The sequence below is a fragment of the Falco punctatus genome, assembly GCF_963210335.1.
Source record: "Falco punctatus genome assembly, chromosome: 10".
NCBI classification, from domain to species: Eukaryota; Metazoa; Chordata; class Aves; order Falconiformes; family Falconidae; genus Falco; species Falco punctatus.
The window spans coordinates 11,300,375-11,325,323 of record NC_137590.1 but is presented as its reverse complement, the minus strand read 5'-3'; the positions used below and the strand labels follow the sequence as shown (position 1 = coordinate 11,325,323).

General features: G+C 38.1%; 1 protein-coding gene across 1 annotated transcript; it reads right to left on the bottom strand.

Moving 5' to 3' along the window:
- Positions 1-3,752: 3,752 nt before the first annotated feature.
- On the bottom strand, positions 3,753-24,919 carry RAB22A (RAB22A, member RAS oncogene family). Its single transcript, XM_080403971.1, has 7 exons — positions 24,780-24,919; positions 22,822-22,901; positions 18,832-18,913; positions 14,587-14,658; positions 14,353-14,459; positions 12,447-12,556; positions 3,753-10,882 (listed from the first exon to the last, which is right to left on the bottom strand). Exons 1-7 carry the CDS (start codon positions 24,813-24,815, stop codon positions 10,785-10,787), a joined length of 585 nt encoding a protein of 194 aa, XP_080260097.1. The 5' UTR covers positions 24,816-24,919; the 3' UTR covers positions 3,753-10,784.
- Positions 24,920-24,949: the final 30 nt, after the last annotated feature.

Sequence of the window (24,949 nt, the reverse complement as noted above, 5' to 3'; positions counted from 1 at the left end):
GCGGGGAGAGGGCGGGAGGCGGGCCGGGGGCGGGGTGATGCAGCACGGCGGGCCCAGAGAGAGGCTGCGGCTGACGTCTGCCGCCGGCACCGCCGCCCGCCTCCCGCCGCGGTGAGGGGGCCGGCCCGGCCCGGCCACCCCTCGGCTCCCTGCGCGCCGCGGCCCGCACTGGCTGCCGGTAGGTGCCGGGCCGCGGGCCGTCTGCCTCCTTGGTAGGGTGCTCGGCCGGCTCCGAAGCTTCTCCCTGCACCTGTAACCTCATGAACGAGAAAGAGATCTCATTAATATTAATGAAGTCCAGTCACCACAGAAAATCACTACTGGCAATAAATGCAGCACTTCGGCCGGCGGCGGGGAAGGAACGTTCTAGCCCCCGGACAGTCCCAGCAGCCCATACCAGGCTACAGGAAAGACCTAACTTTTTAAAAAATAAAACCAGGATTTCAGATCATTTCAGTGATTTTAAGACACGCATACAACCTTTCTTAATTAAACTGTAATCAAAGTTTTGGGGTGTTCGTTGTTGGTTTTTTTTTTTTTTTGTCTTTAGGTTTTTCTTGTTTTGTTTTTACTCCAACTAGCATGACTTAAAATATTTTTAGAATTTACAGTTTGGTCTAATACGAAGCACTTCTAATACAAAGCACTGCTTTATTGGTAGCCTTAGGCCAGTGTAGTTACAACAGCAGCATACTGTTTTTTTCCCCTTCCCCTATTCTCAGGTTGTTTTAATCATTCTAAAGAGTCCCTAAGAATGTATAAATCATCCTTGTAACCTGTCAAGAGTCGGTGGTGGTGGTGTAACAACAAAGCAGGAGTTTAGGATGCCGATGTTACCAACAGAAACATATTGGTCTTAAAAACTGGTCATCTACATACACCAAAAAGTATTCATTAGACAACTAGACTTAATATATACAGTACATTGGGAAGAGATGCCATTTGCACAGGTAAAAAGCAATTGTATTGACATGAAACAGCTTCCAAAGAACAGCAAGCCAAGGCACAGTTATGCTGAGTAAGTCCTAATCAGCTAAGGAGTAAGAGGTCCATAAAAACATGGTGATAGCAAAACATTGCGAGAATTCATTTTAGCACACCAGTGCCATCTGTGCAATGCAGTGCACCTCACACAAGTTCTTTGTATCATGAATGTGATAAAAAATTTACTTCATAATTGCCAAACACACATAAGGTAGCTAAAAAGATCTGGAATTGGCAACAAAAGGGTTGTTTTCATTTCTGGCAATAAAAGCAGTGGCAAATGACTGATGTATGTTAAAATTAACACCACTAAAGGGGATGTGGACATTCAATGCTCTAAGCACATCTGCAGTATTTATACCACATCTCAACACTTCAGCTGCTCTTGTCCATGATAATCCCTGGTTTTCAGCGCATCTGCTTAACCGCCTCCAATCTCATTTTTTATGTCTTGTTCTGAGACTGCTTTCATTCCATGCCCAAACAAGTCAAACCCATTTATATGTTTAGTATAACTCTTGGTTTTGCATTGAAGCAAGTGAAACCTGCTAACTCCTTCTAACCAACACATCAGGACCAGTTTTTAAAACCTTCGGCAATACATGGCAACACACTCAAATGTACTGCTGTTCCTCCTTAAATTCCTTCTTTGTTGGAGGAAACATGGTCACAATGTCATGAAGGTGTGCTTTTTCTTTTCCAGGTCCCTGTTATTCTACTTTGCTTGCTTAGATTTGGAGCCTATGATGTTCTTGGCTTATTTTTGCTACTTGTGGGGGTTTAATTCATAGTATAAGCTACAGATTATGTCATAACATTTTACTAGATCTCAAATCAGGAGAGAATTTGAGTTCTTACAATTTGGAGTGGAGCTTTCTTTGGCCAATGTTCCAGAAAGGTTATTTTCTTTCACCTAATCTCAGGATTTATTTTTACGAATGGATTCTCTCACTGAGCTAGGCATTCCAAGTCAGAAAAGACGAGCTTTATACATATCTGCAAGTTAATTGGAAACTAACGGTGAGGAATAAGACAGAGGAAACTTTATACAACATAGTCATACATAATAAAAACCCCTAAAGTAAACAACTGTTCAATGCTGCTGCCCAGATCTTTCAGAGTTCTCCTTTTCCTGAAAGTACAAAGAACACCCCTTAAGCGTATGATGATTCACATCTTAAAGGGTTTGCCAAGTTGTATCATCTTACCACAACTGGTGACTTTGAACTTACCTGCTTGTATTTGAAGGACTTGCCCATGTTTTCATCCAGGCTGAAGTTTTTATAAAGCATAGCATTGTTTACTCTTCAGTTGAAAATTCATGAAGTCTAATGAATGTAGGTTGTTAGGCTTTTGTTACAAATAATGTTTGTACATTTAACATTGTGCAGATCAGGTTCATTGAAATGGGCATGCATGAAAGCCACCTGCAATACCACATCCTTACCAATTACACAAAACAACCCTCACTGTATTACCAATTTAGCCATGACAAGACTAGATGGCAACTTGTTGCCCAGGTGGGGTTTTGATTAACAGGAGAAAATAGGATGAACACTACGAGGAAATGCTGAAGAGCACCTGAAAACTTTGTACTAGAACAATTTTAAAGATAAGTTTCATCTGTTGCAAAACTTTTACCTTAAAAGCTATAGAAGACTTGATCCAGGTAAAACATTCTCTCATATTGTGTGCATGCAAATTAGGTAGTCCGCATTTAGTTATCTAGATTCCCTATGCAAACACATGTAAATGTGTTTTCCTCTCTTTTCTAGTACATTCCTTGTGTTTACCCTTCTTACACTTGCTCTGATGCACATTCATACCCCCTTACATAAATATATTTGACATTCTTCAAAAGCAGTTTACACACATTTAAGAGGTTAACTTAAAAATAGCAGGTACTGAACGATAAATTTCAGTTACTCCAGGTCTCTTAAAAAGATGACAGTATCCATTCCCTGCACATGAACTACAACCAGTTGCTTAGTAGAAACCTGTATCCAACACTGTCAGGTGAAAGAGTGTCAGACAGGACTTTTTTTTATTGATGCTTTCGAAGGCTGCCATTAACTGAACACGTTAGTCTTGCTCCACACATTGAAACAAGAAAACTACATCTTTTAAGCATCAGATAAGACAAGTCAGGTAACAGTAGCCAACTCCATGTTTTCGCACTCTACACAACACCAAAGCAGTGGTGTAAAGAAAAGCAAGCTACCAATCAGCTGGCTGTATTAACAAATAAGAAAGGATCCCTTCCCAGCACAACAGGCCTCCACAACACTATATAGATATTAAAAGCACTTTACAGTTTTGATTGACAGGAAATTGGCCTAAGCAGTCAAGAATTTCACATTTCATGCAGTCTAAAGTAAAAGCAATATATTCAATAACCTCACCCTGGTAGAATTTGTCAGGCCTTGCACTGGTTTACAAGACTGTGTGTGGCCTGCAGTTTCTCAGACATCATGCTGCAAAGAAAGGAAGCGTTGCACAAAAGCTGCATTCTCTCTGCTGCTTTTCCCTATCCCGCCTTTGTACAAGTTCGTCTTCTGCCTTTGTCTGTGTATACATAAACCAGGGAAAAGGTTCAGTTTCAGAATGACTAGCAGTCAGCACTTTTTGGAAAACAGCTATTCAAATCATCACTTAGATTAATTTCTGCCATGGGATTGCTTACATTCCCCTTCTATAATTCTACCGCTACAGAGACTGTTTAAGATGTTGAGAATTTTGGAAGTGTTTATAAACAAACCCAGCACATATATAAACAAAGCTTTTTATTAATAAAATGTTTACACCTTTTTTTTTCCACAATACATCAGACTGGTAGTGATTTAGCATGTTATTACACTATAAAAGTTTATTATGAATGCTTAGGCTGAAAAGGCTGTTTACATTATGCCAAATCAACATTTCTTTATTTGCATTCTATGCACTATATGGGAGTGTAACAATTCAAACAAAAAGGAGAGAACAAAAGCCTGGTTTTCCTCATTAGCATCTACAAACCAACAATACAGACAAACCTGTACACACTCTCAGGACCAGCCCAAGAGAAGATGAAAAAAAAAATATCTCAAAACATTCATAAGCTTGGGAATTCATCACTACAATATTTCATCACTAGTAATCTGACTACATTTCATGCAGTGAAGCAATGGTTGTAAATTTGTGCAGTTTACAGTGCTGCAAATGCTCTGTAACTTTGAGCGGCTTAAGTTTGTTTTAGTAAGAGATACTATAATAAGAAGGCACAGACCTCTCAACCCTTGTAACAGGTTAACCCAATCCTATAATGAAAAAAGGCAGAACGTTCTTAAGAGGGACAAGAATTGCTGATACAAAGGTTAACCTTCATGCTTAATTTTACAGGCAAACATTTATTACACTGCAAGGGCTATATGCATATCAGGTTACTTTCGTGCCCCGACTACACAAATGCAATGTTTCTTGTTTAGAAGAAGCCTTCAGAATGATTTTTTTTTCTTCATTGTGCTGGCAGGAGGGGGGTACGAGGCTAAGATTGCCAGGAGGTCTTAAGTGTCTTACACCTACAGAAACGCGATCCATTTCTGTGTCTTAAATCAATTCACTGTCACAATTTCAATGTTGGATACAAAATATTCAGAAACAGAAAGTACAAAAAAAAGGAAGTTAAAAGAGAGTAGAGTTTACATTGTGTTACTACAGCCTTACAGTAATTTGCTTCCCCAGGTGAATGTGCTTTTAGCCTTCCTTTTGTGGTATAATAAAGTAGTGGTATAAGTCTCAGCTGCTACGTTTTTATAACAGTAAGGCTGTACTCAATGAATTACCATTTTGTTTACAAATATTTGCCACTGTGACAGACACTTCCAGAACCTTTGAGAAAAAAAAAGACACCACATATTCTTGGCTAAATCCCATAAGGAAACAAAGAACAAATTATCATAAAAACATAATGGATTTAATAGGAAATACATAGTGTAACATGAGTAAAAGCCAGACAAGATAGTAGCAGTGAATCTACCTAGGTGTCAGAGTTACAGCATATCCAAGTGCGACAGCTGGATGGAGTATCACACTCACACAGATGAGCATGACAAAATGAGTGGTCTGTATCCTTCAACATTTAAAAGAGAAGTAGCAGTTGGTTTGTTCAATAATACATATGTGAAAACATATTTGAATAAAACTCACTGTTAGTGTTTAAGTAAAAATCTAAGAACCCCAGCTTGCAGGATGATGTAAGGGGAACAGCAAAATTGTCTCTTCTAAGAATTCTTTATCCTAGAATGAGAGCAGTTCAGCAAATGCTGTCCCAATTTTTAGGGGGACAGATCATCCTACTGCCTTGATTTTCCATGTAAAATAGGAAGCACCGAATAACTCTAAGCCACTAGAATTTTTTAAGTATTTTTAAAGAGCTGTTTATAGCATGTACACCCTGACAACACTATGTTAAAAATTCAGGGTTGGGTGGGGGGAAATGGGTGGGGAAAGGAGGAAAAAGCTGACCCTAGGATCATTTTGATATGTCAGAGACTAAGCCCATCAGTATTCTTGGGTTTCAGGATAGTCTTATATCCCTTGAGAGATTTGTTATCCGAGTCACTTTATGGATAAAGTTTGATTTTTTCCAAGCCATGCATTTTTGATTCTAGCTGACCAAGAAAAGATTTGCATTCAAACTTCCAAGACCTCCAAAATATCAGAAGGAATTTTTCAGAAACAACCACTGGTGTCAGAAGGCCTAATAATTTTAGGGAAATATGTTTTGGCACCTGAATACTTGCATGAGAAACAAAGTTGTAGTTTCAAGCATACTTCTTTTGACAAGTTGGAACCCTGAAAAGGACAACTGACGTGACTTTTCTTATACTAGAACCTGTATTTCTATCTTAGATTGGTAATTCACACCAACATTTTACTTCAGTAAAGCTTCTGTCACCTACCATTACTAGGGCTGTGATCTATTACTAGGAATGTAATCTGAACATAAGATTTTAACAGTTTTCTTTAGAGAATTTTGTGCAGATCTTTTAGAAGCTTAATTCCATGCACACAATTCTCCTGCTTCAAAGAACTGACTTGTGGCATACAAACAAGTCTCAGGTCACTGTAAAACAACTTCCTGCTAAAAAAGAAAGTTTGTCCTCCCTTATCCATGATCACACCAGCCTCTCTTTTTAGAGGTTTAAAGAGAAATATACGAAGCTTTTTAGAAAATGAATAGGCAGTGTAGAAGTTGAAGTCTCAATTATTCAGGTTCTCCTCACATTTGAGATGATTTTTTTTTTTACTTTATGTAGCTATTGCTGCTTGTAAGTGAGGTTTGCTACAGGGTGACTAGCTACACCATTCAGACAGCTTCTGTCCTGTAAATCAATTCCCAAGATAGTCTTTGCAGATTGCTGACATAGCACACTACAAATAGACACCATCCTTAATAAACACTAAAGACTGTTTCACAAGAAACGCATTCAAACATCACTGCTAAAGCTTCCTTTTCCAACTAATACTCAATATGTTATACTGGAAATTAACAGTAATGTTAAGGGATAATTTAACATCAACAGTCTAACAAAAATCTCGTTGAGGTCAGCTTTTAAACCATTCAAGATATTCAGCCTGTTTTTTTTTTTTTTTTGGTCACTAAAATGAAGCTTTTACCATGAATGCAAACAGCTCCCAATGAATGCCGTATCTATCAACCAGGTTAAAGGATTAGACTTCCAAATCAATAAGCAGGCAGTCTGCTCTCTTCTTACTCTCTTCCCAAGCATGTAAATAATCTCTCTTTAGCAGGCTGGTAGCATTAAATTGGTATTGCGTACACCAACAAATGCCCCTCTAAACTATTAACTGTCTGATCCTGTAACACTTAAAGAAAGGGTCTCACTCATGTCAGTAGGGATTTGAAGTGCAATGATTTGGCTTGTTTCAACATGTATCTAATAATGTAAACAAAGTCTTTACCTTCCTGACAATGGCAAAAGTTGTTAGAATTATCTTAGAATTTTTCAAAGCACCTATAACAATTTTCAGTAGTTTGACCACTAGATGCTTCTGTTATGAAACAAGCTTCCAGATTTCACCTACTTAGGCATTTAGTACACCAGTTTTCAGCATGTATATAAAATATACTACAAAACTACCTAGAGCACAGATTAAGAGCCTGGCAAGTCAGCTAAGAGACTGCTGTAATTTAAAGGATCAGATGAAGACATCCTCCAAAACTCGGGGAGCACATTTAAGTTGCTCCAAAGCTTAAGAACTAAGCATTTATCAAATGTCATTTTTCTACAAATCTGTAACTTTCATGGGAAAGAACTGGTGGCATTTAGAAGATAAAGTAGTTGTATTTTGCCAGTTAAAAAATGTTCGGGATCAATGAATGCGATATGTGCCTTGTTATATTTTTATGTACATGATACTTTACCCTTCCAAACTTGTTGTGCAACAATTAATTCCCTCCAAGAGTATCTGAAAGCCTGGTCTCTATGACGAGCTCTATTCATTTAACAGAAAAACATTAGTGGAATGAAACTTCAGTCCTCAGCTTTTCCAACAATTTCTTAACAGAAAAGTTATTAAAAATTTAGCTGGAATGGCTGATAATCAGCACTCCAAACAAAGGCCAATGCATCTCCAAATAGAGAAGCTACGTTAGAACAAAAAATAACCAATTCCAGCAAGCCTAGTGCAAGATGAAAGCAGATGGCCTAACAAATTAATACAGAAGAAACAATTTTTCTCCAACAAAAGTCAAACAATGAACATGTGCATCTCATCCAGGGAAGATTGCATTCGAGCTTTCAGCTAGGGCCAAGTGATCAATAAACAGTTACCTTGGCTCAAAAGAACTTGCCATCAACAGTCTGTTATTTTAAATAGGCACAGGTTAAAAAGCAGCCTCACTTCAGTGTTTGCAGTTTGGACAATCTGAAACACTGGCTATTTCCATGTTTTCATTAACTGCAGTAATTCAAGACCAGAACTGAAAAAAAGGACATGAAGCATGCTGGCATTCCACTCAGACTGGTTAACAAACTATAAGGAGTTTGAGGCACTAAGACTCAGCTACATTTGAGAAGGGCCAGATTGTTGCTGCTTTTTTATAAAGTTTTGGTGTGGGTTTTTTTTTGTTTGTTTTTAAAGTCTAATTTTGGTGTATAGCAAATAAGTGAAGAAAGATCAGAAAGCCATTCATAAAGATTTGCTAGGATATATGTATCTCTCCCCTGCCTGAAGAGAACTACAACCACCTCAATACTATCCTAGCTCTCAGCCTTGCCTGGAGTCCAATGTTTTCTTTTCAATGAATGTTGGATAAATACTATTAAACCATTTTTATTATCTCACTGAAAAACAGATTTAAACTCCATTTTCACCACATGCTAACAGGCAATAACAATAATTTAGAAAGTCTGACATTCCTTTTTCCTACTAATCTACATGAAAGATATTCCTGATATCTGAGACTTTCCTTCTCCTACTATGATCTTTCTCAGTTGAAGAATTCCCAGATTTATTACTAACCAACTTTAATAAAAGCAGTAGTTTCTGTATCACAGTTAAGATACTACAGTGCCCAGCATCTTAGTATAGAATAGACTTCTGAACCACTGTGAACACAAAATGCTTTAAAAATCAGTTGAATTAGATACCCACACAATTTATTTTTTAAAAAATTTGGCAGGAGTAAGAATTGCGCTATTTCGAAGAAATTAGGGATTTCAATGATTGCCACTGTGAAAGTTCTATATTTAATTGCCAACCTGCATTTTTTTTAATTAAAAATATGCCCAAGAGCAAGTTTACTCTGTTCTTTCTTTATTGGCTGTATTTCCATTAAGCATTTTGGAGGAGTGCATAAGTTTTCTGTTCATAAGTTATTTGCTTTGAGTGATAGATAAAAAAATATATTATACATCAGGCTGAACACCAAACACAAATCTGTCTCTACTATTAGATGTCTTCTTAAGGACCAATGTTTCAAAGGGGCTTCAAAAAGCCTTCATTTGATGATGTACTACTTGGGCTCTTTATAAGCATGTCGCCTGTACAACTGCAGGAAAGGCGGCATAACTGACAATGCAGGGTAAGTAAAAGGTGTGATAAAAATGTAGTCACCAAATTTCATTAACACATACTGACCCATCCAAAATCTCACTGTTATAGTTCACCTGTTTTGCTCCAGAATAGCTCTACAACAATTTTCACTAATACATCCTAATCTGTCCTTTCATTTCTTACAAACTTTTCTACCTTTCCTTCAGAGAAAATACTTGAGATGATAGAAAACCAGATTACAAAGAAAGAATAAGCATCATCAATGTGACCTCATTTTGATACTAAAGCTGAACAACATTTTAATATATACTGAAGTCTATTAAGCTCTTTTTCTTCAAAAGTATAAAGTCTCTCACTAGTGCTGGTAGGAAACAAAAAAGTAAAAATAAATAAGATAGCACAAATGGGTATGGTCAACCTATAGCTTAATTGAAAGCGTACTAAACGCAATACAGAATAAGCTAAACACTGATCTGCTAAAAACCCTCAGAGATGAAAAAGCCCAGGAACCAAGAGGTAATGATCTACATTACCATGTCTTAAGGTTACTTCCTATTTGTATTTTTGTGCCCAAGACAGGAAAGACCCGGTGGACCACAGATGAAAACTTGTTTAACAGACAGTCCTCATGCTGCACCAACAGCATTCTCTATTGGCCCTTGCAAATGTTATTGAAAGAGAAAGAATTGCAGCCTGCCTCTGGATGAACTCACAGTGACAGTACCTACAATACAGGAAAAAAAAAACCACAACCTGATGGAGATTCCCCCCAAGTATATCCACAGGTGTGGAACGGAAGGAGTGTATAAGATTGCATTATTTTTTACTGTTTTTACATAATTTATAGTACTTTAAACACTGCTCTCATAAATATAATATGAACACTTTACATATGCCAAGCAATTAAAAGCTTTCCCCAAAAACTTTTAGGTCTTACCAGAACCACTGGCATCACCTGTTTACAGCAACTGTTTCTAGTCAGTAACCACTTAGTCAGAACTACAACTAAGTTTTCTTCAACCAACATCTCAGTATTAAAATACTTGTAGGAACAAAAAGATGCCTATAAGCATATCAGTTTGCCTTAAAGTGATTAAAGTCAGCATGAAAAAAAGATTGTCTGTGATTTAAAATCTGTTGCTTGTGTCCCCACCCCCAGCGCATATCATCTTTAAATAAAAAGTGCAAATGGGATTTGGGGACTGGATGGACTGATTTGCCTATTATTTGTCTTCAGTTGCTTATTCTGTAGCCACCTCACATCAACTGTCCTATCATACTTTGGATTAGCTACAATGAAATTTAAAATAAGGCTCACTGAAGAAAAGGAAGAAATGACATCTTACTTCCAGACTCCTCCCACCCTTAAGTCCCACAAAGTGCTCATTTCCCTTTTTTACAAAAAACCCCCCCAAAACTCTTGATTACAAAACTATTAAACATTTCAGTTCTACCATCCATATAGTCACCTTCCTGTCAAGCAAGGCCAAAAAAGTGATGATGGATTCCCTTTGAATGCAAGAGATACTACACTTTTTCTAAGTAAACAGGCTGACATTACAATTGCAGTCTCTTCTGCGAGTGTACAGATGTCAGATGAACCAGTCCATTTTTGTGGGACCTTGGCTGTATGAACACCGGCAGATAAAGATCTAAGACTGATAATATAAACCCAACGTGAACTATTAACTTCCAAGACCACCTACTGTATAAACAAGTTTGATTTGCTAAGGGATCAGTCAACAGCAGCTGCGCTTTGTCACCGATGGCTGTCTTCTAAGTTTGAAGCCCTTACCACTAGACAGGGGGTTGGTGTCAGTTGACGGAATTCTGCGACCTGCAAGAGGGCAGAAAAAAAAATATGGTAAACATTATACTTGGAACTAATTCTAAGCATTTAGTGTATGCTTTATATACAAAAATGCATCTTCAATTGGTTATACGTCATTAGTGATGACACCCTCGCATAACAGACAAACAGCAGTTAACAGTCTATACCAGGGGTCCTCAAACTTTTTAAACAGGGGTCTGGTGCGCAGATGAAGTGGCAGGCAGCCATCTGTGGCTGCTTGGTTTCCCCCCCAACCCCCGGCGGGGGGGCAGGGGGTTCTGTAAATACAGGGGCCCAAACTGAGGACCCTGGGGGGCTGTATCTGGCCCGCAGGCCCTAGTATGAGGACCCCTGGTCTATACCATGTCTGTAAGAGGTATGGTTACACAAAAGACAACTAGAGGCAGTTTTAAGCTAATTTTGCAGCATTTACGCTTCAGGCTAATCTAGACTTGGAGAGCTAAACTATAAAAGCACCCAGAGAATATACTCTGCAGAATGCCATCTGGAATATCTTCACTGAGAACTACCATCTTGACCTTTATTTCCACAGCAGATCACCTGCATCAGGCTTAGCACATAAGTGCTTGTAAAGATAGCTGCTTTAGTCATCTAATCAGACTTTTAAATTGACTATTCCTAGTCAGGTATTCTTTTCTGAGGAGGATTTATGATTTTTGTTCCCCCACAGCTTATTCAAGATCAACTTCAGAGAGCAACTATTAAGTCAGTAAATCAGGAAGCTGATCTACAGCACATCTAACATCAGCTTCAATATAGGGTCCTTATAAGCAGCTGAATATCTTTTTCTCAAGTCTAACATTTCTGTAGCTTTCCAAAGCTCAAGCGCAGTGCACATACACACAAGAGGAATGGATTGCCGTTTGTCCCCTTTTCACAAAGAGGCTGACATAACCTGCACATTGGTGCTGCTGCCTGAACATATCCTGTAAATAATACTGCATGGAATTCACTTTGGAATACTGTCTGCTTTTCATTCACAGAAAAAATTGTCATTTTCATTCCTGCCACGAATGAGACAGAAAAGATTTGCAATTTAATTAAAAAAAGCAAACACCCAGGGTATCACAAAAATACTTGTGGAAAAAAAAATCTACACACAATAGTTGCTGTTTCCCATGCAGCAATCTTTCATTTATGATTTGTTGTATTTTTGGAAATAGACTGTTTTAGACTTCATTCTTTTTCTCAGCTGTGTAAAGTTTGGATCTTCCTCATGCCATTTCCTTCCCCTTCCATAACCTTGGAAGTACCAACTGCAACACTCAATAACAAATACAGTAAGATGACACCGACTTCTGAAATGAGTCATTTGCTTGCTATTTATCCAACAGCATCACAGTAAGCTTAAAATCTCTAGAAGGAATATTAAGAGGTCACTAGATGACTGAAATTTTATATAGCTTGTTTTGCAGTTTGTATTCATGTCCAATTATAACAAATTCAAGTCGGTATAGTCTCACCTTAATAGCACAAAAAATAATACAGTAATCAAATCTCTACTTGAACTTCTTTCAGAAGGAAGCACAGTAACTGTTTAAATACTTACTAATTTCTATAAAGAGTTCATTAATGTTTATTGCATTTTTCGCACTTGTCTCTACAAATATTGCATGAATGGAATCTGCATAGTCTTTAGCATCTTTTTCCATGACTTCTCTGGAAAAACAAAGCAAAGAAAAAACTGTGAATGCAAAAATATCCTATTATTCAAAATCTTAAGGGATAGGTTAAGCTTTTAAGTATCTTATTAAATGAGTATTTTTATTTTACTTTTTGGCATCACAGTGCTCCCCCATCCTGAGATTGATGCTCATTCTTTACTCTATGCTGCCTCCCTGCCTTGAAGTATGAGCATCACTGAAGCACAATTAAACTAAACAAGGCTTTAATCTATCTGACAACATTAGTGTGGAGTTTGTTTCTTGAGTGCTCTAAGTATAGGTCTGCAGTCAATCATTATAGGGTGCTTTATTCTTCACACACACAGCAGTTTTAGATGTACTGAGAAGATTCTAAAGCATTAGTTGCACTAATCCAGCTGTTTACAAAGTCAAGTATCTCACAACGCTGCACAGATCATTAGTATACCTTATACATTACATGAAGCATGGCGACATAGCTATAAACAGGAACATATTTAGACTGAGCACACAACAGAGCTGAGAAGTGAAAAAGTTACTCTGCATCCCTAAGTAGTTAAGTTGATAATTAAGTTTGTTTCCTTAAACAACATGAAAAATCCAAACAGGTGGAGAGAGGACCGGACTAGACTTGTATCAATTTACATACAATTTCTAAAAAACATAGGCTACTTGCAGTAACAAGAGACTTTAGGATATCAAAAGCACAGACTTCGATCAGTGACTCAAATATTGCCTCTGACTATAAAGTACAAGGAATTTTGCTCATTACCTTGAACAGTAATGTTTACATAATTTATGATACCACCTAAGCACCAAGAAACAAGCATTGAAACTCAGTACTGCATACTTTATATTTGTCCTCTATGCCGTAACTTTGTAACTTTATGCCGTATTTCCTTCAAGAGATGTGCTACTTCTAACGAGTTATTAGAGCTCACTAGATAACTGCTATATATTAAAAATTTGTACAACTATACTAAGAGCCAACTTTGTAGTGGTCCTTTAAATACATAACCATCCTTTAAGACACCAGCTGTGGTGCCTTTTCCAATGAAATCAAAAACCAAGAAGTTCGCACACACCTTTCTGAATTTTGGTTTAACCAGGACATCAATCAAAAAGTGCTTCTTTTGTTTTTAGTACATGCCTTATGTTCATAAAGTTTCTCAGGAATTTTCCCTGCTCCCTGCAACTATTTCAGCCACAGCCAATTCTACCCCAATATTTAAGCAGGGAATGAAGGCACCTGAAAAAGCAAGTCAGAAAAACCTACACAATGCTTTCCAACAGTCTTCTTGTTTTTCCTACCAAAATGAGGTGCTACAGACTGACAGGAATACTTCTTATAAAGTGAGGTAAACATCTTGTATTACACTGTAGTTTCACAGGCAGTTTGGGCTTGTGTAACTTAGCACTGCCACCAGAAAAGGTAATCCTGTCTCCCTGTAAACTGCTCATTCCCAAACCGGCTATCTCCCCTCTGTGTCCATGGTGTGAGAAAAATAAATACACTTGGATCAGTTTTCCTTTTTCTAAATGGTTAGTTTTAATCTGAATCCATTTTACAGTCTGATTTACTGCCCAATCACGCACATACTCACACCAGCACAGGGGAGGAAGTGGGCAAGACTGTCCAAGGGCAGACTCCCAAATCTTCCGACAGTCGAAACAGCTCAGACCACTTGTGAAAATACAATGCTAGTGCAAGACAGTTTAAATTGCTTTATACCTTTCACCTGCTCTGAAATCTTAAAATATATAGTACTATGAGCTTAAGTGAAAATCTCCAACCTGCCAATGATTATTTACCTTACATCATTAAGATCACACTTATTTCCTGCAATAGCTACAACAATATTTGGAGGTCCATGCTGTCGAAGCTCTTTAACCCAGTTCTTTAATGTTGAGAAAGTTTCCTGAAGGTGAAGAAAAAAAAAAAAAAGAAAAAGAAAAAACACAGAAGGAATTAAGAGTCAGAACTGGCCTGTGACAAAAAAAACCACCCTAGAAACTGTAATTCTGGGTCAAGATCAAATTTCTTACCTCTTTTGTGATGTCATACACTATAATGGCTGCCGCTGACCCTCTGTAATACATGGGGGCTAAAGCACGAAACTGAAAGACAGACACCATACATAATGAATCTGATCCTCCACTGAGCTCCATAATTTCCATATTATTATTATCAAATAAAGTGAAAACTAGCTTTAAAATTCACATTACCAGAAAACTTTTCTTTTCAGTTACAGACAGGATGTGCAGTAGAGTACATAAACATCCATGAAAGTATTGTTTTACAAAGGCCAATCAATAAATAGTTTAGGGATCAGCAACATACCTGCTGCAAAAAGCAGGAAGCCAAACTTGACCCCATTTTGACTAGATTAAAATCTCTGATTTAAAAGACTGTAGATTATACATAGACACAAACCCACAGGATATATGCTAAACTTTAAACACCAAAACTAGTTGCAACCGAACTCACTTCTTCCTCTAAGACACTCAAGCTTTTGGACAAAAAAAATACTTCCAAGAAAACTAGCATATACTACTGCTGATCTGAAACGTTCAGAAGCTGGTGTCAACCTCTAGCCCCATGGATCCATCATGGCACTCTTAAAAGCTAGAAATGTTGGTTTCTTCATAATCTAACAGTTTTAGGGATTTCTCTTACATTTTTTGCCTCAGAAGTTAGAAGCATGTTTAAAATTAAAAACTGCAAAAGCCCTCAACTATGCGACCTGTTGCAAACAGAGCTTTAAGGAACACGTTAGATAGTAAAAGGCTACAGTAATTTTATTCTAATCTTCAGAATTAAATCGACAGCAGGCATATTTGGTTGATAGTGGGTTAATAACCCAGGGTATAAACCAGACCTGTACCTTTGCATGGGCAGAGTGTTACGAATCCAGGACTGAAAAAAGTGACAGTACACAATTAAGTTGCATCAAAAATATCAGTCAGTCAAGCATTCTTAAAAAGTGAGACATTCTGTTGATTTAAAAACAACGAGACAACTAATCTAGGAACCAAAACTCTCAGTCAAAGCGCAGAGTAAACTGCATGTACTGCTTCAATGTCAGCATATGTGATTTAAAGCTTTTGTGCATCTTATTAGTCAGCATGAAAATCATGACTAGAATAAAGTTTTTCACAAAGGCTTATTTGGTTCTAATAAAACACCAATTTCCTTTTGCTTAGTACAGTTCAACTGTGAGCATTATTATAAAATCATAAAAATCTTGCTATAAAGCAGAATTCCAGACCATCTACATTTGGCTCTCAAATTCTGTTTTGAAAACAGGATTTTGAACACAAAGGTCAGAATATAAAAATATTTAATAGTGGGAAAGGGAAACATGGGCAGGCATTCAGTTCATGATGGGACATAATCCCTCTCTTCCTCCTAAGTACTAAAATGTAAAGGGAAACATATTTGGTAAACCACCACTTGGGCTGGTTGCAACCTGGCTTTTTGATTATTTGACTATTTACATTGGGAATAAACCAACTTTCACTTGCTGATTTTGTATTACTCTCATTTCCTGCCTGCTAACACTTAGATACTTTTTTCCACCTAAGAGCAGTCAGCAGATAAAATACAGTAACAAAGCAGATGTTACCAGAAACACTGAATTTTCCTTTTGCTATTTTTTCAAAGACTTCAGCTTGCCCTCCAGCCTCCAATTTGTGTTTTGGCAGAATTAAGATGACATAATGTAATTATCCAGAGAAACTCAAAATTGTTAAGAAGGCAAAATCCCAATTGCTATAAGTAATCTCCTATCAACTTTACTCAGTGTAGATGAAAGGGGGTTGTGTGATGTGGGGTGTGTGTGTAGGGAAATGAGCTGTTGTGAAATGAATTAGTGCAGGGTTCCACTTTCAGAACAAAACTAGCCAGCCACTCCCCAAAGCCATTTAGATCAAGTGGATTGCCCAGTGTAGTGCAGAACTATTCACTGCTGGGCTTTGGAGGTGGAAAATAGCAAATGCTCCTCAAGAAGCCAGGACTATGAATTCTGTGCATTACACATCATAGCTCAGCAGAGACATTTTAAGTTCCAAGAATGGTGTGGATGTTTTTGGTATTTGAAACGTGGACATTGTTTGGTGTTCACCCACCATGGAGGGGATCCCTTTCATAACTCATTGTCAGATGAGTTGCATGACCAAAAAATTGTGCCACAGATTTCAGGGCAAGGCAGGTAGGTATGCAGACCATTTGTGACTAGCAGTAAGTGACAGTGGTGTTCTGCTTTGGAGGGAAAAAAAAATATATCTATGAAGATACTGGCACCATTTCAAAGTAAATAGCCTTGTTTCCATTTCACTGGTTTCCTTGGATATGTTGGAGCCTCACAGTGACTTCTCTCAGGTGTGGAACATAAGCTTCACAGGTATCACAGCTCCTGGATCAGAGCCCAGGTAAGACATTTTTCCTTTTTCAATTTCAATAAAGATACCACGTAACTTTATGGAAGAAAATTAAAGAGGTATTCCTCAAAGTCCAAAACCAGGACGACAAGGAACATGCTAGTCATGTACAGAGATGCTTCCTCAGATTGTATAGTGTTCTGAATCCAAATTACAGTGTTCTGCCATTGCCTGCAAACACAGCTGAAGTGAAGAGCATGGAATGCTAACGTGTAATGGACGTTTCCTGCCAAATTGCAGCATGTATGTTTATAAAGCTTTCCATTTAAGAGTACCAATCTCTTAAAATTCATACTCTACCTCTCAGAAGACTCATACTCCAGCATTAACATTTCAGAATAGACTAGGATGTTCACTTAAGACAAACTATTTACAGCAAATGCTGACTGACTGCTAGTAATGGAAGGACTCTGATATTTCTGATAACATGGATTCTATTTGACATATCACTGGGACACATCCCTGACAATGTAAGATTGCTTTATATGTTGCTGCTGGAAGGAAATAAATTGTCACTCAAAATCTAGAACACTGAAATGCAATACAAATACTCAAGTTACCTTCTAGCCATCAAGGCTGTTCTCAAGCTGAAAAGCTAGCAAGTCAGTTCCACCAGGAGTCCAAAAAGTCAAGTGACCCTCAACAGGGATGACTGAGCCTTTTCAAAGGTTTGGGGATTTTTTGTTTAGTGTTTTTTTTTTTTTGTTTTGTTTTGTTCTTTGGTTTTGTTGATTGGTGGGTCTTTTTTTTTTTTTTTTGGGGGGGGGGGGGGGTAGGGGATTGGTTTTTTTTCCTTGGGCTCTTTGTTTCTCGAGCCAATCCTGACAAATAGTACAGTTGCCTTTGCCAGTCATTATCCTGAAGTAATAAACCAACCTGATCAATCTGACCCTTACTGGGGACAGCTCTGGTGTCTACCTTTGTTACAGTTAACTCACATCCTAAATAAACTCATCATGAATAACTGACAGCTACCAGTAGTTAACAGTCAAGAAACTGCAAGAATAAGCACTGTTAATACAGCTGCTGTAATTTCTACAACTGTTACTAGCCATCCATAAACAAGCAAGATAACTAGCAAAGCTTTCCTTTTAAATTCTAAGTAAAAATCATGCAAATTGTGATTTCATTTTACTAATAATTTTCTTGAAAGCTTTTGTTACCTCCCCTCAGAACCATGCATGCTGCAGAGAACAAAACCCCAGACTACCAAATTTAAATTTAGATTTCAAAGATTTCTTGACATGGCTAACACTACCAGATTTGAGAAGTAAAACTTTACAAAATAATTAAAGATCAGTTAACACCCATAACACTGCTTGAAATGCTGCTTTTGAAAGCCTAAACCCACATCCTACTCACATTAATAATCGTAACACTGAAGCTAACAGAATGTATTAGCCGTTGTATATTTTTCCATAATCAGGGCCTTACTTGTACTATGAAATACGATTATTCATTTAACTTTGATTCTCACGTTGCCAGTTGTACTGGCTGCAAATACTGCAGTTGAACATTTAAAACTCAAGTAGAAACAGTACTAGAGACAGCTGGGGGCTTCCCCCTCCCCGACCTTGTTTTCTTTTGAAATGGCACTCCCTTTCAACGCATCTAAACCCAGTCTTTTGTTTTATAAGCTCCTCTTCTTGGGTAATCATCCTTAACTTTGTACTTTAACTATGATAATAAAAACATATTTACAGCACCCATATCTTGATAGAAACCTGCATAGAAACAAACATTCTAATACATGTTTGTAAAACCAGATCACACTGTGACTTTCAAGGGCAAGGTTGAAAAGCAGCACGAACTCTAGCCAAAACTATCACCACAGATATTGATTCTACTTACCCGCTCCTGTCCAGCTGTATCCCAAATTAGGAATTTATGCAGCTCATTTTGATACTGTACAGTCTTGGTCATAAATGAAGCTCTGGAAAAACATTACAGCTTATGCTTTTCAGAATATACATTCTTAGAACACTACTACTAAGAACTTTTAAAATGGTTTACATTCCAATAAAAGCGTTTTACACACACACAGAAATAATGAAGATTTTCATGCATAAAGGCTGAAATTTACAAGGTAAAAGATCTCAGAGGATGAAATTTCCTTTCAGAGGATGAAATTCAACTATCAAAACAGAAGTAACACTAATGCAAATTATAACCTTTTATTGTTGATAAGCTTTTAATAAAAGGATGTATGACCAAAAATAATCAGGAATGTCAGCCTTTTTAACAACATTCTTCCTAAATGGAGGAATCATCACACCAAATCATTCAAGTGTATATTGGAAACTTCCGGAAGGGAGGAGATCAAATCCTCTCCTTTTGTATCAGCTTTTTCTATCCCTGTACTAACATTCAGATAAAAGCAGTAAAGCCCATACTTGGGAATAAAATATGGGAGATTGTTATCACTATTGGTAGGTATTAAGAAGACATAGAAATCAATGAGTAACTTTTTGTTTGTTGTCTGTACAGCTCCCAAATCCTACCTGTCATTACACATTTCAGTCTGCAGACGTTCTTGCACTTCTAGAAGATAAACTTTCTTCCTATGCTCCAGCTGCCTCCCCTGCCCCCAACTTTAGATGTTTCACACTAAAATATTGCAAAACATTACAAAAATACTTTTGTGCTTTATTTTATCTTCTTTCATGAATCAGTGTACTTCCCACAAGGAACAGGAATCCAGAGACCTAATCTGCAAGAGGGAGTTTTTTGCTGTATCTATTATGTGTAGGCACATTTTTTACTAGAAAAGCCCCGCAGTGAATTCAAATCCTTGTAGAAGAGGAACTATAGGTGCCATCATTATTTTAAGCATATGACATTGTATGTTACGATCTTGAATATCTTTTGTATGCTTAGTCCCCGTCAGTTGAAAATACTACAGACTTCCAAACTTGTTCTACTGTCAGTTTTGGACAGGATTCAGGATAGGATCCTAGAGGTGGCCTGTATTGAAGCTTCTTACAGTACACTAAAGCTTGCTGTAGATTCAGAATCAGAAAGCAAGAGTCTTTCAGCATGATCAACAACATTAAATACCTGAGTCCAAGATTCAACTTCAGTTCATCTTGGATCTTAAGTACCACCAAGGCATAGACTTTCACAATGCCCATGACACTTCTGTAGTTAATATAACTGGAGTCTTTGGACACGTTTCAACATTATAGGAGGACAAAAACCAGCTATCTACATTTTAAAAAAGGAAAGGGAGCAATCACACAATGCTTTGAACTGTTAGGAGGTAACCTTCTCCCCATTCCTTAAGCTCAGACGATTTGCCAAACAGTATGCCCATCTCCAAAGCTGATTACTTTTAAGAAGCCAAACATAAGGTTGCAACATCCCTAAAAAGAAAGAGTCCAACTGCAATGCATTTCAACACAGTTAACTAGATGATGTATTTTAGCAATGAGTAACAGAAAATAAACTGATAGGAGTTTCTGTTGTAAAGCACAACAAAGACTTCCACTTCCTTAACACTGCTGCAAATTAAGCATCAATTCTGAATTCTCTGGCCGATATGGAAACAATTTCCTAAATCACAGATTCCTGCTGAAAATTATCTTACTTGGTTCTATAAACCAAGACATTCCTGTAAGTCAACTTGAACTGAACAGCTGTGTTGTTCTATTTCACATCACAACTAAACATCCCAGATGGTAGCTGACAACAGAGGTTAAATGCTTCTTCAAATTCTTTGAAAGTAGAAGCTTTCATTGTGAAAGATGTCGATTACATAAAAAAAAAAAAAAAAAAACAACCCAAAACCCACCAAAGAGCTCAAAGACAAACCACTTTTGGGTCAACGAAAGTCTCCAAACTAGAGCTATGTTCGACATCTTCTAGTAAGAAAACAGGCATTATCCCTACTAAATTTTCTAGCTGCTTTTCCCAGCCAAGTAAGTAATAGAACTATATGAACAAGATGCACCTGAAAATAGTTCTATACTCATTCGTAACTCCTTTTTGATGCTGTGATGAAAGACTAGATATTCTACAGTACCTAGAGATACGTGCTGGTCAGGCAAAGCAGAATGTGTCCTCAGCATCCTGAGGACAGAAGTTCCAAGACAGGGTTTCTACATCTGCCCATATTTGAACCTGAATGATGAACATTCATGACAACAAAGTATGATCGCTCAGATTGCTAAGAGGAATGGGAACAGGACAGGAAACAAAATTGTATCTCATTAACTCAAACCCAGGAGTAAACGTATGAACATTCTCATCTTTAGTTTTGTAAGATGCTCAAAACTCCTCTCTAATCCTTGCTTTGTTCTTCCCACCTCCTAGTCTCAATTAGGAAATAAAAACAAGATGTAGAAAAAGTTTCAAAATGAGTTTGTTTAAAATTGTGGGACTGTATCTTACTGGAGATTCATACAATCCCCGCATTTGGGAAGTTTTGATTCATTTAAACTACTATAGCAAACTACCAAGATACCAGGTCCTCAGACTAATGAATGATTTTGTTAAAGACTGTGAAAAAATAGTTTTAGGCTGTCACTTCAAGAAAGTATACTCGTATACCAGTAAAGTGTCCCAGTACTGTCATTAGGCCCATGAAACAAATTTTATTCTACACATTAGCCTCACTACCAGAATGGCTAGCATCTTCTAACAGCACCTGACTATATAGTATCTGTGACAGACATTCCCCTGGGAAGACATGGATGTGATCTCTTTGGGTTTCTGCCTTCAGATAGATGCTATGTTGGAGGGAGGAGTAAAAAGAAAAAAAAGAAATCAACCCACACACTGCACAGTCAGAAGACTACCAGATAAGAGAAGCTAACTTTTGGAAGGAAGACAAGATTTGATGAAGTTCTTTCCAAAGGCTACTTTTGTTTACAGGGAAATTTAAACAAAAGCGTACTTCTGACAGCATATCTTATACTTCAGTACCAGTATGTACTCTGAAAAAAAGAAGGGGGGAAGAGACATATCATGGAAACCACATTTTTTAGGACAGGATGAGTCACAGCTGATCTTTATCAGCAGGATCTCTTTTGGTCAAAGCTGTAGTAGAGCCCGGCATGACACCTGAGACAGGAAGTTGCACTGACACCCCCACTCACACTTCTCAGCACCAAGTGAAGTCATGTCCTGTAAGTAAAGAATTGTTTCTGAGCAAAGCAGCCCATAAGACCCTTGCAAAACAAAAAAGACAGAAAAAGAAATAAAAAGATCCAACCACTCCAAGAATTCCTGATGCTTGCCCTTTTATCCATTTGAAGATTTGAGCTTGGTAACATTGCTACTCTGAGGCTCAACTTTCCAATATCCTTACCTGTGAGACCAATTGCATTAACAATTTCATCAGCTACTTGTGTGTGTATTGCATATAGATGTATAACGTTAGAACTAATTAACGAAGGGAGCTACAAGCTGAATTAGTATGTTAACTACACTCAAAAACCTAGGAGACTTGTTATTGTACTTGACTCTTAAAAGAAAAATCATGTAGTTGCATAACAACTTGGAAATTTAAGAGTAGTGCATGAGAAAAAAATGTTATTTTAACAGAAGCATCTACAGTGCAATTTATTAATAACCCAAGACTCCTACCAGGACGTTGTTAGCTTAGATTAACAATATACAAAATAGGACCAGATCTTACACAAAAAAAATGCAAACTACAGGAGTGCACTCCTATATTTCCTAAAGTAACTCACAAGCTAATTAAGGCTGCAGTTATGTTTGTTACCATATTGAGCTGCCGCACATGGAGAAACCTCAAGTGATCTATTCAGGAGGTACAAATATATATTAATGTAATTTGGTTTTATTCTTGAATAAGTCACCTTTACTTTAGTTTCTTACCCTATTGTTGGGTTGATATTGGGATCAAAGCTATCTTCTACAAATCTCCACACGATGCTTGATTTGCCTACACCAGTGTCCTGAAAAAAGAACAGAAAGAGTTGAGAGACACATTAGTTACTATAAACAGATGATTCTTTTGTCCTCAAATTTTGCAATACACTGTGCATGAATAACATGTTCCTCAGAGATTTTTACAGAAGTTAGATACTGAAATAAATACTTCAGGTATTATATTAATTTAATAAAAAAATAAAAGGTTTCCAATAACAATTTTGTTTAAAAAACCTGTAGCTTAAGATGTTTATATGAATGACTATAAAAATCTGCATTCATGCTTATCATTAATTATACAAACATTTTCTTTTTTTCCAAAACCATGCAGAAATTGCATTTGTACAGGAGCAAGGAAAGACCATCTACCACTTTTAGTAAAATATACAGCAACTGAGTATGGTACTCCATCTTTGCAAGCCGATTAAGCACATTAAATTATACAAGCGTGACACATGCATTTCAACCTCTGACTAATGCTGTCCCACCCTGCTTAATGAAAGACTTGAGATTTCTTGTGACACACCTGAAACATGTTTCTAATGCAACTCTACAGAGCTACAAATGGTAAAAAAGGAAATGTAACACAAAAATTATGTCATATTTGTCTTCGCACCAACTCCATAGTTTAAAAAAAAATTAAAATATAGAACGCATATTTAGGAGTGAAATAACTCAATAAGCTATTAGCAGTTCTGTTTTCCACAGCAGCTGGCCATTTTAAATGGTTATTTAATTAAGACAGGTGAAGACAAATTTTTTGCTTTACAGTCCTTAAAATTTTAAGGGCAAAAACACAACCTGAGGAACTGCTTCATTGAAAATGAAGTTTTATGCCATTCATACATCTTCTTGAACCTTCTGAACATTGTAGTAAATCTGGGTACAGAACATATGCTTGTGTTTATCTTTTCAAGCTGTCTTCCTCTCACAGAAAAGTGTATTATTATCTCAGTTCTGTATTTCACAACATTTGCAGTCTCAATAAGCAGAGCAAGTCTTTTTAAGAGAAACACTGATGCAGTTCCTGGTTCTGGGAGTTCAAGGACCAGTTTTCCTGGATGCTTACTCTCCTTATGTGACAGAAATACCTTCATCACACAAAGAGCACAGAAACACGTAATTATTCCCGCTGAAGGGCAATGGGGGCACTTAGAAGCAGAACACAATTCTGTCACTTGTACTCCGTACAACACAGGATTTAGAAAATTGTTGAAATATCTAAATTGTTGTAGTTGTAGTAACAGGAGTTGTCTCCACCTGTTCAACCCAAGGTTATCCAGTGAGGCCCTCCGACCAAACCGTGCCAAGACACAGCTTTACAAGCCTTCATTTTTTAAAATTTTGACGTCAGGTTGCTTGGTATCTTCTCCCTCCACCACCTGTGACATTTAGGGCACTTTCAAATCCCACATATGTTGCATCCAAAAAAAAAAAAAGTTCAGGCCCCTCCCTCTCTCCCACGAGTTTGATTCCAGGTGCTTTTATTTATTTATTTTGTGAACTCCAAGCCCCAACCAGCTTGCAAGGAAGAGGGATGCATACGTTGGACGTTCATGCTTCCTCTCCTTTCTTTTTTTAAAGGAAAACATGGGAGAAGAAGGAGGGCTAGTTTCCCTCAGCGAACGCCTCCCCGCCGCGGAGGAGAAGGCCCCTCAGGCCGCCCGCTCTCCTCAGGAGGACGCGGCCAGGCAGCCGGGCGCGCTAGCAGCTCTCGCGGGGCGAGGCCCACCCTTCTCCGGGGAGAAGACCCCCGAGTTTGCAGCCCCTCTGGGGCTCACGCCGAAGCTCTCCGCCACCAGCGAAAGCTTTTCAAGCCAGCCCCTCAGTGGTCTCCCTCCCTTCCTCCCGCCGCCCCCGGCCCGCGCTGGGGCCCCGTGGAGAGCCGGCCGCAGAGAACTTACCCCCAGAAGGCAAACTTTCAGCTCCCTCAGAGCCATGGCCGGGCAGACTGCGGCTTTAACGAGCGCCTGAGACGCAGCCCAGTACGATCATAGCCCTTCCCGAGGCACGCGTTCACCCGAGGCCTGCGGGGACAGCCCCCCGCCTCCCCTACGCCGTGGTTACCAGTAAA